We start from the raw sequence: 14,991 nt of genomic DNA, 5'->3' as shown, positions 1-14,991 counted from the left end.
AGGGGGCTGGGAATTGAACTCAGGACCTTTGGAAGAGCAGTCAGTGCTCTTAATCACTGAGCCACCTCTCCAGCCCTACTTTATTATTTTTTTAACAGATCTTATTTTTATTTTTAATTCTGTGTATTTGTGTGTGTTTGGGTACAGGTGTGCTCACATGTGCAGATGCTTGCAGAGTCCAGAAGAGGGCATCAGATGCCCTCCAGCTGGAGTTACAGGTGGCTGCGAGCTCCCTGATGGGGATGCTAAGAACGGAACTTGAGTCCTCTGCTCTTAATGACCAGGCCATCTCTCCAGTCCCACTCTCAAATCTTTTATTCAGAGTGTGTGTCTGCTGAGGGCTCCTAAGATAGCCAAGCTTTTGACTTCTAAAAGTTTGTAATTTGCTGGGTTTCACTCTCCTGACTGTGCATTTCAGAGTCCCTTAACTGATAGGACTGTTTCCCTATTCCTGGCCCCAGGCAGCCATTGCTCTGCTTTCTGGCTTGAACTCAACTCTGCATCCATGAAACACAGGGGGAGACTCTGTTGTCCTGTAGTATCTGTTTTGATCAACCTCAAGTTCTTTGTCTCCTTCTTTTCCCAGAATTCCATCCTGCATCATAGTAACGTGGCTGCCCCCTCTTTCTTTGCATCTGCTGGTTTTAGACTGGAACGTTCCTTTATTTTTAGCCCCTCTGTTGTTGTGTTTATACCAGTGCGCTTTGTTACCGGCACACATCGAACAGTTTTCCTTCTCAGCAAAGCAAATCTTTACAGTCTTTAGAGTCGAGGGGAGGAAAGCGTTTGTGTTAGTGTTGACGTCTGGCCTGGATGCTTTCATGTACTTGAGTTTCATTGTTTCTTCTTTCTTTATGTGACTTCAGTAAAAGTTATGGTGTGTCTATGTGCATGTGCACATGCGTGTTCATGCACACACTTGCATGTAGCGGCCAGGAGACAACCTCAGGCCTCGCTCTTCAGGAGTTGGCCACCTTGGTTTTTTGTTTGTTTGTTTGTTTGTTTGTTTTAGATGTATTGTGTGTACGGATGTCTTGCCTGCATTTATATGTGTGCGCCATGCATGTACAAGCCCGGTGCCTACAGGAACTAGAAGAACATGTCAGATCCCTGACCATCATGACCACATGGGTCCTGGGAAATTGAACCCCAGTCCTCTGAAAGACAAAGTGCTCTTAACCACCGAGCCATTTATCCAGCCCCAATCCACCTTGTTTTTGAAACAAGGTCCATCATTGGCCTGGGGCTCACCAATTTGACTGGGCTGACTAGCTAGTATGCATCAGAGAGACTTATCTCTGTCTTCTGTTTTGGGATAACAAGTGTATGTCACTATACCTGGCTTTTTAAAAATTAAAATTGTCTGTCTGTCTGTCTGTCTCTCTACCCCAACCCCCCGAGTGCGCTTGCGCACACGCGCACGCGCGTGCCTGTGTACAGGTTTCTTCAGATCCCCTGGAGATAGAATTACAAGCAGTTGTGAGCAGCTCTATATGGGTGCTGGGAACTAAACTTGAGATCTCTGAAAGTAGACCATCTCATAGCCCCAGTGCCTGGCTTTACCACTTAGGTTTTGGGGATTGGCACCAGTTATATATGGAAATAGCCAGGCTAAAATGACTAATACTTCCTAGCAAAACAAGCCTGGACACATCATGCCAGTTCTCTGTTGAATGGGCTGATTGCAGTCGTAAGTTATAGGGTAGTTCTACAGAATGACTGTGAAATAACATCTTAGCATGGTGTCACTTGCTTGGAAAGTAATCAACCTGTGTTAGCTGTTGTTATGGTGGCCGTGAGGCCATAGCAGGGTCTGTATGTATGTATCTCATACCTGGAAGTATTTTTATGTAGTCCTTGCCTGGAGATATGAAATAATTGGACTATTTAAAAAAAAAAACCCAGAAGAGATGGAAACAGACTCAGTGCTCAGAGAGATGGGACTGAGGAACCAAAGGGAGGCAAGAAAGAGGATTGAAAGTGGGGGTGTCTGGGGAGAGAGGGGACGGAGAGGAAGTGCAGAACCTTGGAGAGCTCCCAGCTAGAAGTTCTGCAGACAGGGCAGAGAGTAGAAAGATGGTTTCTGCTGAGCAGCTGCTGGGAAGGAGAGCATCTGGGGATGGAGCTAAAGAGGAATTTGGGAGCTGGTGATGCCCGGGTCAGCTTTGTTCCCAAAGGGGATGGGAAAAGCCTTGGACTTGTGTTGGAGAACAGGCAGTCCCATTGTCAGACTTGGAGACTGAATGCTGTAGGGAGCAAGATACCTAAGGGGAAGTTAGTGGACGGGGGGAGGGGAGGAAGGGTGCACAGGCCAGATTGAAGCTCTGTTCTCCATGCCTGTTGTGCCTATGGATGTGGTTCTCTTGAGTAAGGAGCCGCACTCTCTCATATGCTACGAGCAGTGGGTGGGGGTTGTAGTTACCCCATGTGATCACTGATCATTGCTCTTTTGTGCCTCCTCTTCCAGAACTGCTAATGTTTGGGGGAGACGAGGGGTTGGTTCCTGGGCCTGGGCCTGGGCCTGGGGATGTGACTTTGAGAGAAGTCAGCATCTTTCTGGGCTACATTTCACCATGACTGACTCATTGCCCAGAACCCCAGGAAACTGTTGGAAGAGGCTCTAATGAATCTGTCACTGAAAAACCACCATTCCGCTTGACTGAGCCTCTGCCCCCAGCCCCAGGAATTCACGATTCCATGGAAGTAACTATTTCTGGCTATTTCTGCTCCAGGGACGAGCAGTGGTGGGTGGAAAGTTGAAGTTGCTCAGTAGAGTGATTTTGGAAACATGGTCAAATGAGGACCAGGGTACATTTGCTTTCTGAATGTGCTGGGCTGAGGGCTGGACCCACTGCAACCCTGTTAGCACACTGAGGAAGGGAAACCAGATCACTCTAGGTAGGATTTTCCAGGCAGGAGATGTCGTTCCCGTGGGTGGCAAGTGACAGCTGGAAGGAGGAAACCAAGGTGCTTGGAATTCAGGGTAGCATAGGGTCTGTCCAGGATGGAGAGGCAGCAAGAAGATGCACCGAGGGTTGGAGCTCTTTGCAAAGCTGCCAGTCCTTCTGCCACGTGACTTCGTGACTTCGGGCTAAATATCAGCCTCCATACCTGGGGCGCTCATTTGCAAATGGTAATAACAAGGCTGCAACAGTGACTGCCATCATCAGCTGTCTTCTTTCCCACGGGATGTTCTAGCACACCGAGCTCTGAAGGCAGCAGTTCTGACCTGCTCTTGCACTTTTTGCCATCTCTTCTGTGGTTTTTACTTGGCAGTGTTTTGGCAGAGTGGTTTGGTGTGCAGGCTTTGGAGCCGACTGAGCCCTGGCTTTAAATCTCAAGCTTTGGTTGGGACGACAAGATGGCACAGTGGGTAGAGGTGACTGCTGCACAAACCTAACGACCTAGGTTTGATCCCTGTAAAGGTAGAAGGAGGGAACCAACTCACAGAGTTGTTCTCTGACCTCTATTTGCACACTGTGATGCATTTATGCCTCCTCCACCAATGCATGCTCTCTCTCTGTCCCTCCCTCCCTCCTTCCCTCCTTCCCTCCCTCCCTCCCCCTCCCCCATCTCTCCTCTCTCTCTCACACACACACATGTACAGAGACACACAGACATGCAGACATACAAACACACACATGTTCACAGACACACACATACATATACAGATAACCACAATAATAATGTTGATGATGGTGATGACGATGAATATGAAGAAAATGATCTTTTCAATAGAGAATAATCTTTTCAATATCAAGCCTCTCACACCTCCCTGCTACATTTGGGCAAGTCACCTCACACACCCATACCTCAGTCGCTGTCTCTCATCTGTAAAGGTACAATAGTAGCCACGGGTCTCACATCCCTCCATCTGGATTGTGGGGACCAGTTGATGCGATTGATGCCTGGAAAACACCCAGTGCTGCACAGCGGGTACTGGGCTACCAAAGGAGTGAGTAAGGGCCAGGATCAGAGAGAGGAAAGAGTATTGTGTTAGGGAACAGAAATGATGGCTACCTGGTGCTAGCTCAGAGTAGAGGCTAGGTGAGGTGGGGCTGAGGACTCCTGAGGCCAGTCTCCAGGTCTCCTCGTGTGGGGAGGACACTTGCTCCCTGCTCTCTGTTAACCCCTAACTGACGCTTTTTGGTCATGGAGTCATCCTTCCTGAGGAGCCTCATGTCTGTAAGACAGCATGAGAGGTGATGCCCAAGGCCGGGGGTTGAGTAGCTGTGTGGGGTGCGGAGTAGAGGTTCCTGCAGTATGGAAGGGCAGGGTGCCACAGAGAGGTGGCATTCAGTCGTAGTCTGAAGGATGAAGAAGAATTTGCTCGCCCAGAGTGGAAAGAAAGGTTTCAGATGCAGGTGATAGCGTGTAGAAGCTGGGAACTGGGGGCCCAGCTTTGGTTAGTTTGAAAAAGACAGAAGCCAGTGCAGCAGGAGAAGGCCGCAGCAAGAAGGAATCAGGTAGGACTTGGAGGTAGAAGCGAGGACTGGTTCACGCAGCGGAAGAGATGAGACAGAGAATAGCAAGTGGTGATTGGTGCCCATGAGCATGCCTGCAAGGCATCTGGTGGGCCTTGGGGAGATGCATCTTGCTCAAGGTCTGCCTGCGGTGGGCCAACCCTGCAGCCTCTGCGCCTCAGTCCTCAGGTGCAGGGGCAGGGCCCGTTCCTGAGCTTGCATGTCACTCACCAGCGCTTGGTCACAGGCACTGAGTTCTTGGGAACAAGACAGGTAAAACGTCAAAGGAAAACACAGTCTTGTCAGTGGTGATTTTCCCCTGTGAAGACAGCTGCTACCAGCTTTCTCCAGGGAAGGCCCCCGTGCAGTCCAGCATTGCAGCTGGAAAGGCAAAGAGCAGATGGCCTTGCTGGCCCAGATTCCAACCAGATTGCCTGGGAGGTGTGGGTGTAGTGTATGTGTGTGTGTGGGTGGGTGGGGAGCCAGGAGCGAGATATGTGGGTGAGGGGAGCAGGAGACACCTCATGCCATCTCTGTGGTGTTCTTTCTGAAGAGGGGTGCTTTCCAGGGCCTCTCTGTGGTCTTTAACCAGTACCTGTCAGAGCCCCCTTGAGAGAAGCTACTTCCATCTGTGTGGGTGACTTTCAGTGCCCATAGAAACAGCCTCAGCATCCAGTGCCCAGCCCAGGTAGGACCCAGGTGCAGCTTGCCAGTTTGTTTCAGTGTTTATTCTCCTGGTAACTGGTAATAGTGGCAGTTAGGCCTTCTCTTCCTAAATCTTCACAGCATCCTAAAAACAATCCTCCTTTGATCCCCATTTTATAGCTAAGGGCCTGAAGGCCTAAGGCCACAGCTAACCACATACTTGAGAACAAATGGTTCACTCTGATAAACTGATGGTGAAGTCTGGAAGCCCGGGTCTGGTGCGCAGGGGGCAGCCTCAAGCGCAACAACCAGGAGAGAGGCTGGGACTCCCAGACAGAGGAGAGAGCGTGCCCCCTTTTGTCCTTGTGCTTCTTGAGCCCCTGTCGAGCCTTAGACCCCCAAGTTTCCTCCCCAGGTTTTAAGGATGCTCATATAATAAGACGTGAGCCTGGAGCGGTAAATGCAGGATCTCAGTGTAGCTGAGCAGGCTGTATGCAACTTCTAAGCACTCCATTCACGTAGACTATGATGAAAATGATCTGGCCTCTGAGTTGGTTGAGAGGGTAGCCCTATGTGGGGCTGCAAGCTGCAGGGCCTTGAAAACCAAGCATCTGCAGACCTTGCCACACAGGATGTGATGCAGGCAGTGGGTTCTGCACAGTCTAAGGGGACACTTAGCTCTGCCGCTCTGAGATGAACAGTGGAGGTGACCCATCACCAGGCTGTGGTTTTCTATCCTGCTTGTGGGGCCTGGAGCTCTTCTGTCTGTGTGGAGGCCTGAGGTCGTCTGATACTCAGTCTGCCTCAGAGCATCCCCTGGCTCCCCATGTCAGCCATCAGCTTGGTTCACAGAGCCTTGGCTTCTGGTCCCAGTACCTCAAAAAAAACAAAAAGACAGTGGACAAGCAGAGTCCCTCTTCTTGCTGAGCCCAGAGAAAGGGAAGCTGGCTGCGTGCTGGGTGGTGGGGCTTGGCTCCAGGGAGCTGGGCTCAGAGCCAGGCTCTGGCCTCCTAGTGAGAGCCTCTCCTCATGGGTATTCAGGGTTTCTTAGAGCTGGAGATGATCTGTCCCACTTCTTGGGATGAAAATAACTGCCCGATTTCAGGGTAATTACATGGCTTGGGCTCCCACACAGTGCAGAGAGCCCCCCGATAATTACTGTGTGGATGCTGCTGTTGGCAGCTGATGCTTATTTCCTGCCACGGAGTCTTCTGGACAGGAAGCCTGGGCCATCATCTATCTGCTCTAGACAATGCAAATCTGCTCAGGTGAGCAGAACTTTCCAGAAACATTTTCTGGACAGGATCATGATGGCTACTTCTCTCACTCCAGAACCATCTGTCAGGCTTGGGACACCACTGCCAACCCAGATACAAGCTGGGCCTGGGGTATTCAGTGGCTATATTAGTAATTATTGATCCCTGTGACAAGAACATCTGACAAAATCAACTTAGTGAAGGAAGTTGGCTTACAGTTCCAGGGTTCAGTCCGACATGGAAGGGAAATTGTGATATCAGGAGAGAACAATGGCTGGTTGTATCCCCAGCCAGGAAGCCGAAAATGATGACTGTTGGTTCTCCACTCTTTTTTCTGTTTTATCAGTCCAGGCCCCCAGCCTATGAGATACATCTACATTCAGTGGATCTTCCCAACCCAGGTGAACATCTCTGGAAAAGTCCTCAGGTCCAGAGGTGTGTTTCCACCGTGATTCCAAATCCAGCCAACAATGGAGAGGAATCATCTCAGTGGCTTTACCATCATCTCCTCAAGTAGTCCTGGGCTAGACCCACCTACGAAGTTACCAAGCTCTGTAAGAGGCACCTGCATGTGGGCAGAGCTTCTTGTTACGGCTGATGTCTGAAGTAGAAATTTAAGGGTTCTTTGGAGTCAGTTGTGCTGGATGGTGTTTTGCTGGGGCAAACATGTGGAGTGTTTTCCTGAAGTGAACGCAGGTGAAAGACTAAAGCAGACTCATGAAGGAACGTTTCACTGAAGCAGACACAGGAGAGAGGATGCTCTCCTAAAGCAAACACTTGGAAGGACATGTGATGAAGGATTCTTTGCTAACATCACTCATGTATCGGTCCACCCCACATTGCATAGTTGAGCTGCATTTGTTAGTAACTTAGTAGGTGGGCCTAGCCCAGGGCTACTTGAGGAGATGATGGTAAAGGCACTGAGATAATTAATCTCCCATTGTTGGCTGGATTTGGAGTCACGGTGGAAACACACCTCTGGCCATGTCTCCGAGGGCTTTTCCAGAGATGTTCACCTGAGTTGGGAAGATTCACTGAGTGTGGATGGCTCTATCTCATAGGCTGGGGTCCTGAGTTCAGCATGCAGAAAGATACAAAAACTATAATTGCCCAGTTATGTGGGTGGGGTTGTGATACGGCTGTCCATGAGATGCTGAGATCCATGAGTGTGTATAGCAGGAAGAGGCCAAGGAGTCTGAATGAGCCCTAAAGGATGTGGAATGGGGCACATGTGTGTGCACATGTATGTGTATAGTATGCCATTATACACATGCTTAGAGGCCTATTAGGAAGAGTGCCTGGATGATGGTGCATAGATGGATGGGCGGATGCCTGGCGTGCTGGATATTTGTATGGATGGATAGATAATTGAGTCTTCCATGCAATGAGAATCTGCTTTGCAGAAGCTCAGAGGTCAGAGGAAGTGTAACTCTTGTAGTTGACACAAATGACTGTTGCAGAAAACAGGAGCTTAAGAAAAGAAGGTGGAGAGGCAGACAGACAGGATTAGCTCACAAGCCCTTCACTGCACAGCTTTAAGACTCCAAACCACAATGTGAATGGCACCCCGTGGAATCCGGCAAGACAGTGACCTGCAAGCTGGGATTGTATCGTGCAAGACCTTGTATCGAAGGCAAGGGTGCAGGATGCTATTCTCCGAGTAATGGGGAAGCAGAGAAGGGCTTGAGCATTTTGTGATGAGGCTTGTTTCCATCTGTAATGCCTGAAAGCTACACTGTCCCCCTAAACATCCCCATGAAGCTAGGCACACTTAATTTCTATTCTTTCTACTTTGTACCACAAGCGGCTGCTGAACAGAGTGGTGGACACTGGATTTCACATGCATATTAAGTCCAATTTAAATAGCCATGACAGCCAGATGTGGCTCCCTAGGGGACAAGCATCTAAAGGATCTGGCTGGGACTGTGTAAAGTCTTGTCACATAAATGCCTTGGTAGCAGTGTGTCTTGGGCAAGTCTACCCGAGACATTTTCTTGCCAAATTGAGGCCTCAATTTCCCCTTCACACAGGTTTCTGTCCATGCTGAGGTAAGGGTGCAGTGGGCTGTGGTCTAGGGGCAAGGTCTGTGAGGATGGAACTGAGCAACTCCCCCAACCCCTGCTCCTGAGACTTGAAGGCTGTCCTAGTGTCCATCCTTGTCTTTTCCCTGGCACCTTTGAATCTGTTGATTGACAGTTGTCCTGCAGAGTATCTACCACAACTCCCTCCTAACCTGCTCCCTCCACTAGAGACACATTGCTGAGGAGACTTCCTCAGCCTGCCTGGCTGCATGAGCTACCAGCAGGAGACAGTGGCTACCTTGGGTGTTTGGTATGTGACCTTGGCTCATGTGAGTGGGGTGTGAGAAGACTCAGCAGGGCATGCGCAGCCTGCTCCTCCCACCTGCAGGCTCCCGTGCCCCTCTTCATCAGCACCATGACAGTGGCCCTTCCCACAAAGCAGCTTGTATATCCGGCTTGTTTACCTGTCCTCAGGCAGTCACCCCTCATCTGGGCCTCTGGCCCAGAATTCCACTTGCCTACTCAATGTTCAGCCTAGGAAAGCTGAATCCAGGGCAGCCCTCCTAGCACTCCTTAGACAGTAGATGGTCTAAGGAGAGAGAGAGAGCTGTGGGCTTCAGTGGACCCTGCTGTTGGCCCTGTGGGTAGCTTCCTCCATGGGGAGAGACATAGCTGAAAGCTGAACCAAGGGAATCCCTCTGTGCTGAGCAGGGTGGGGCCATGCAGGCTAACAGATAGGTCTGCTTCTTCAGGTCAGCTTCTTCCTCCTCCTCCTTCTCCTCCTCCTCTTCCTCCTCCTCCTCCTCCTCCTCCTCTTCCTCTTCCTCTTCTCCTCCTCCTCCTCCCCCTCCTCTTCTTCCTCCTTCTCCTTTAAAAAAACCCCTTTGCACATGGCTTCTAGCCAACATTGAGACCCTGGATGGGACAGGGTGAGGAGAAAGGACGCTGAGGAGATGAGAGAGGTGCTCTCTAATGCTATCTGTACAGTCTGGTTTTCCTCACCTCCCATAACACACGTACATGGGCACACACACACAAATATACATATATACATGCATGTGATAGGCATATGGCCACCTAAAGTCTAGAACAGGTGGTAGTAAAACCTCTACCCTCACTTCCCAAAGGCTCAGTAGATCCAAAGAAGACAGTTGACACCTATTGGTAGGTAAGCCATTGTGTGTGCAAGATACAGCTATACTAATTAAACCAGGCATAGCCAAAGACACTTACAGAACCATGGACTGATCACTGATGCTGAGCCCCAGACATGGCTCAACTTGACAACATATGACCTCATATAAGGTAGAGTTAAAATCATTTCCACTTTACAGATGAGAAAACTGAGGTGGTGAGAAGGAAATGTGTTGATCATGATTGTCCTGTCAGTAAGACTCCAGAGTGCAGGTTTTAGGGACAAAAAAGTACTTCATATTTGACAACCTTTGCCAACTTCTCAGCTCAGCCAGGAGTAGAAGCACCTCTGGTGAGTCAGCTCTTCTGGAGGGAAGCTGAAGCAGGAGAATTGTACGTTTGAGATCTTGGGCTACATAGCAAGTTCCAGGCTAGCCTGGGCTACTTAGCAAGATTTTTCCCTCAAAATAAAAAAGGTCAGAGCTGTAGCTCAGTAATAGAGCACTTGCCTAGCACACACAAGTTTCCTTCTCTGGCACTGCCAAAAGCAAACCCCCACAGTGCTCACATCAGTGTCTGGCACCAAGGAAGACGGGACAGTTGTCAGCACTTGTATGTGTGATCCATTCTATGCCTCAATTTCCTCATCTGTGAAATGGGGATGCTATTAACATCTTACTCTTCTGTTGGGAATAAGTAAGAGCATTTATGATGGGGTCTGGAGGAGGATGGGTCTTGCTGGGTTCCCACAAGTGAGTGACAGGAACCTCACTCCTGTCCTTTCCTCTTGCAGTACGCTACTTCCTGAAGAACAAGGTCAGTCCTGATTTGTGCAATGAGGATGGACTCACAGCCTTGCATCAGGTAAGCAGGCCACTCTGGGGTCCCCTGGCCTCTCTGCTTCCTGGTAACTCATTCCCCCAATCCTCAGGGAAGAGGGGCCGTGAGACAGGAGCACAGAGAGCCCAACTGGAAGGCTTTTGTCCTTTGGAGATGCCCGTGTCTGTCACAGGCCGGCCCTCAGAGCCCCTGTGTGCACATACACACACATGCAGTGACAGGCTCTGAGGACAGGGGCTCTTTGTTCACTGTGTCCTCACAGGGTGTACAAGTTGAGAATTGACAGAGGGCATTCACAGCCACCAGGACATCCCACTCGTCCTGAGAACAAAGCCGATAGACTGTGTTGTTGTTTAAGGTCACATGGCCAAGACCTATGGCCAAGAAGTGAGTGCTATCAAACACATGTTCTTTCCAAGGGAGTGTGGTGACATCCCTCCCTGCCTGGGGACAGCCTTGGCTGTCACCGCCCACGTGGAAGCTTTGTTTTCTACCCCTCTAGCCCCCAAGGGTCAGTCCTGTTGGAATTCTTTCTCCAAAAGCTGAAAGTTTGCTCCAGTTCAAAGCTCTGTTGTGTCTCCTTCCTTATACTGAGGGTAAAGAACAAATCTTGGCTGTTCTGCACAAGACCCTGGAGGCCTGACCTGCCCGGTCTCTGTTCCTCCCCAGTTCCTAGGCCTGGTCCCTGCCTTTCGGGTCCTCCACAGAGGCCTCCTCTCCTTCATTTGGTTTACACTGCCCATGCGCACACAGTAGCTTCTGTCTCCAGAAAGAGCCTGAGAGCTGGGCTGTGACAGAGGCACTCTTCTTCCAAGAGACCCGTCCTCTCCTGTCGTTTAGCACTAGTGTGACACTCTGAGATGACCTCATCCCAGAAACTGAGCCTCACCACAGCACAGCCTGCATCTTCTGCCCATTGCTGTGTTCCAGCGTCTTTCCCCATGCTTGCAGACGGTAGGCACTCAGCAGGTGCACACTGAATCAGTGAAAGACCACACCTGATGCTTCCCTGTGCCTCTCGCCTGAGTCTCTGAGCAGACGGACTTGAGGGTAGACTGGTGAGGAGAAACCCATAAGATGCTGGGACAAGGTCCCGGCCACAACGTTCAGCTCTGAGCCCAAGGGCTGTCTGCATGTACTCTTGACCCTTACTGTCCTCCGGGGCCTCAGGCACCCACACTTTAGGCAACTGTCCCAGTAACCTCACTGGGTCTTACCCAAGGAAACCCCTACCCCCAAATCTGAGCTTCATTCACTGCAGAGGCGAGATCCTCAGTCTATCCTGAATTTGAGACCTAAAAGGCAACCACTGAGGCTGGGTAGTATTCACTACCCAGAGGCCTAATGATAGGATAGCCATAAGGATAGAGTTATATTTGAGACCTGGAACTGTCACTCACTTGTGTGTGACTTTGGACAAGTTTCTTAAGCTCTCTGTGCCTCAGTTTCTTCACCTGTAAAAAAAAAAGTAGTCTCCATCTCTTTGGGTTGTAGAGAGACTTGAATGAGCAGCTGTAAAACCTTGACTGTGCAGTAATCAGGCTGCAGAGAAGGCTCCGCAGCTAAGGGCTCGTACTGCTCCTGCAGAGGACCACAGTTCAGTTCCTAGCTCCTGTGTCAGGCTCACAACCACCTGTAACGCCAGCTCCAGGTGATCTCCCTCTGCTGGCCTCAATAAGCACCTGCGCATGCATACACGTATATGCCTACATACACACAAACCAACATAGGCACATAATTAAAGATTTTGAAATAGTCTCCTTTGAAAAGATTTGAATTATGGAGCTGGAGAGATGGCTCAGAGGTTAAGAGCACTGGCTGCTCTTCCAGAGGTCTTGAGTTTTATTCTCAACAACCACATGGAGCTCATAACCATCTATAATGAGATCTGGTGCCCTCTTCTGGTTTTAGGCATACATGCAGATAGAACAGTGTATACATAGTAAATACATAAATCTTTTTAAAAAAGATTTGTTATGATTACAGTTTATCATGTGCCTACTTCACAAAGCACTTCAGTGGTATATCTCATTATGATCTTCATAGCCATCCTCAGAAACACTGTTATCCCGTTTTACATCTCAAGAAACTGAGGGGAGCAGCTCTATTCTGTAGACCTTTTCACAAAGATGGGAATAAATATTCCATGCGTCTGTATGGACCAGCATAGTAGCTACAGAGTTCTGTGGTTAATGTGACAAGAACTGGATTCTAGCCGGGCAGTGGTGGCGCACGCCTTTAATCCCAGCACTTGGGAGGCAGAGGCAGGTGGATTTCTGAGTTCGAGGCCAGCCTGGTCTACAGGGTGAGTTCCAGGACAGCCAGGGCTACACAAAAAAACCCTGTCTCGAAAAACCAAAAAAAAAAAAAAAAAAAAAAAAGAACTGGATTCTAACTCTTATTCAGTGTTAGTGAATTTAAACACATATTGGCCATTTTGGATGTGAAATCTCTGGGTTCTAGGTCAAACAGTGAATCACGGCAGAGCCAGAGCTAACAGCAGTAGCCTTGGCTATCTGGACACTGGTTAGAAGAGCCCCAGGGCTCTCTCTAGGTGGTATCTTTGCCTTCATGAACTTTGGGGGGTCCCTCCCTTGAATTTGGGGTTCCTTTTATTTCTCACCACCCTACTTCCTTTTCTTCCTTGCTGATCACATGACCTCCTCAAGTCTAGCTTTTCTTGGGGGGCTACTGAGCCTCCAGGAACACGCAAGGGGAGGGAACTGTCCAGAGTCTGTGCTTAGTTATATAGACTCTCCCCTAATGCTACCCCTGCCACACTTGCCTTGGGCTCCACTTTGGGATGGTCCTTAGGAGGCGTCTGCCCAGGCTGGCCCATGGACTCTCTCATTCTCGGGTCATTCAACAATCCCTTTTGCTCACTGGCTCTTGTGTCAGGTTAGGGACATGATGTAAGCAGCACTGCTTACAGTCTGTGTGATACGATGTGACCACAGGCCTAGAAATAACAGCTGTGGTGACCGTGTGGTCAGCGTTCACATGGTGGAAGCAGAGGTATCTGTGCAGCTTGAAGCTCGAAGCTGGTGGCTTGCCTCAAAGGAGAAGTGAGACAGGCTTCCGAGAGGAAGGACACCTGAGCTGGGACTTGAAGTAAGAGCTTACGAGTCTGACTATTGTATGCATGAGTAAGAGTTTGCCAGAAAGAAAAGGAACAGCATTTAGAGCAGAGAGAACACCACAGAGGCTTGAGAAAGCTGCCCAGCCTTTGAGTGTAAAGGAGTAGTTAGAGGCATAGAGGAAGCAGGGCTGCCAGGTTGAGAACGGGACCTTCAGAGTCAGGCTGTTTGGACTTTATAGATTGATTTTGTTATTGTGCGGGCACCCTGTGTCTGTCTGCCTTTCTTTCTCTCTTTCTTTCTCTCTTTCTTTCTTTCTTTCTTTCTTTCTTTCTTTCTTTCTTTCTTTCTTATTATTTATTTACTATTTGATTAAATTTTGAAGGATCTTGCTATGCATCGCAGGCTAGCCTTGAACTATGATCCTACTGCCTCACCTCCCTAGTACTGAGAGTGTTGGATGTAATCTTGAACAAATCTATTTCTTGCCATGTGTGTGACTTTGTGGGAAGAAGAGGACCCCCCGCCCAGGCTCGTTTTGAGGGTTAAATGCTGAAGTGAATGGCCAAAGCACAGTAAAGGCTCTCCTAGGTCTTCCAAAAGTAGCAGCCTTTACTGTTGATAATGAGGTGACATCCTGTGACCTCCAAGCTGTGGATTGCCTCTCACCACAGGGAAGGCTGGGATACCTGCAGAGCCTCTGAAGGCTAGCCAGGCAGTTCTGGTCTGCTCCTCTTGGACGAGGGGAAGCTTCTGAGATGTGCAGAGGTCTCGATGCAGGACCAGATACAGTAAAGCAGGGGGCATCTGGAGGCAGAGATGGTGCAGTGCTTGCTGAGAGCAGGGATGGAGACAGACACTTAGGAGCAAATGCTGACTGTCTACTGGATGTGGGAAGTGAAGAGGCAGAAGTCAGCCTACTGCAGGTGCCAGTTTCCCACCGTGGTCCCATGGTAACTACAGGGCCTGCTCTCCCTTCCCCCACACACTTACCACTCATCCTCATAGACACCCCTGCACCAGCCCTGGGATCACTCCCACAAGACTCCATAGCTTTGGGTATGCAAATCCCCTGGTCCTATCTCCTTCAGCGGACTGTTTACTTCCTTTCTACTGATGCCAGGCTCCAGTGCCTGTGTCTCCCTCTACTGGTTATATTGTGCTACTGCATGATTCTCTTGCCCCATGAGACAATAGAATGGGCTGATCTTTTCCTGTCTGTCCAGAAAAGTACCTTCAGACCTAGCCACGCTAGACCAGCTAACAGAAAGAACTGACTCTGTGGCACCATCTGTGCATATGGCTGCTCCTTTCCCGTGTGTTCTTCTGGTACAAAGTCCTGGCTGGATGGGGATATGCTTGGGGTTGTGGTAGTGTTCTGCCCCTCACCCACCTGGGGTCAATGGGCTTACATAGGTGTTCCTGATCTTTCTGTTGGCCTCCATACTCTCCTATCCATCCATCCATCCATCCATCCATCCATCCATCCATCCATCCATCTATGTATGTATCTATGTATGTATCTATGTATGTATCTATGTATGTATCTATGTAT

The 14,991-nt window shown here is 49.5% G+C and overlaps 1 protein-coding gene across 2 annotated transcripts in view; it reads left to right on the top strand.

Annotated features, from left to right (window-relative positions):
• The window catches only part of Ppp1r16b (protein phosphatase 1 regulatory subunit 16B), a 93,711-nt gene that overhangs the window by 58,455 nt on the left and 20,265 nt on the right, over positions 1–14,991 (top strand). For both annotated transcript variants that reach the window (XM_028786575.1, XM_028786576.1), the window contains exon 3: positions 10,313–10,383. In XM_028786575.1, the coding sequence (XP_028642408.1) occupies positions 10,313–10,383 (71 nt within the window). The remainder of the gene's footprint in view (positions 1–10,312; positions 10,384–14,991) is intronic.

Source organism: Grammomys surdaster, unplaced genomic scaffold, assembly GCF_004785775.1.
Source record: "Grammomys surdaster isolate TR1022 unplaced genomic scaffold, NIH_TR_1.0 125561, whole genome shotgun sequence".
Classification (NCBI taxonomy): Eukaryota; Metazoa; Chordata; class Mammalia; order Rodentia; family Muridae; genus Grammomys; species Grammomys surdaster.
This window is presented reverse-complemented; position numbering and strand designations above follow the sequence as displayed.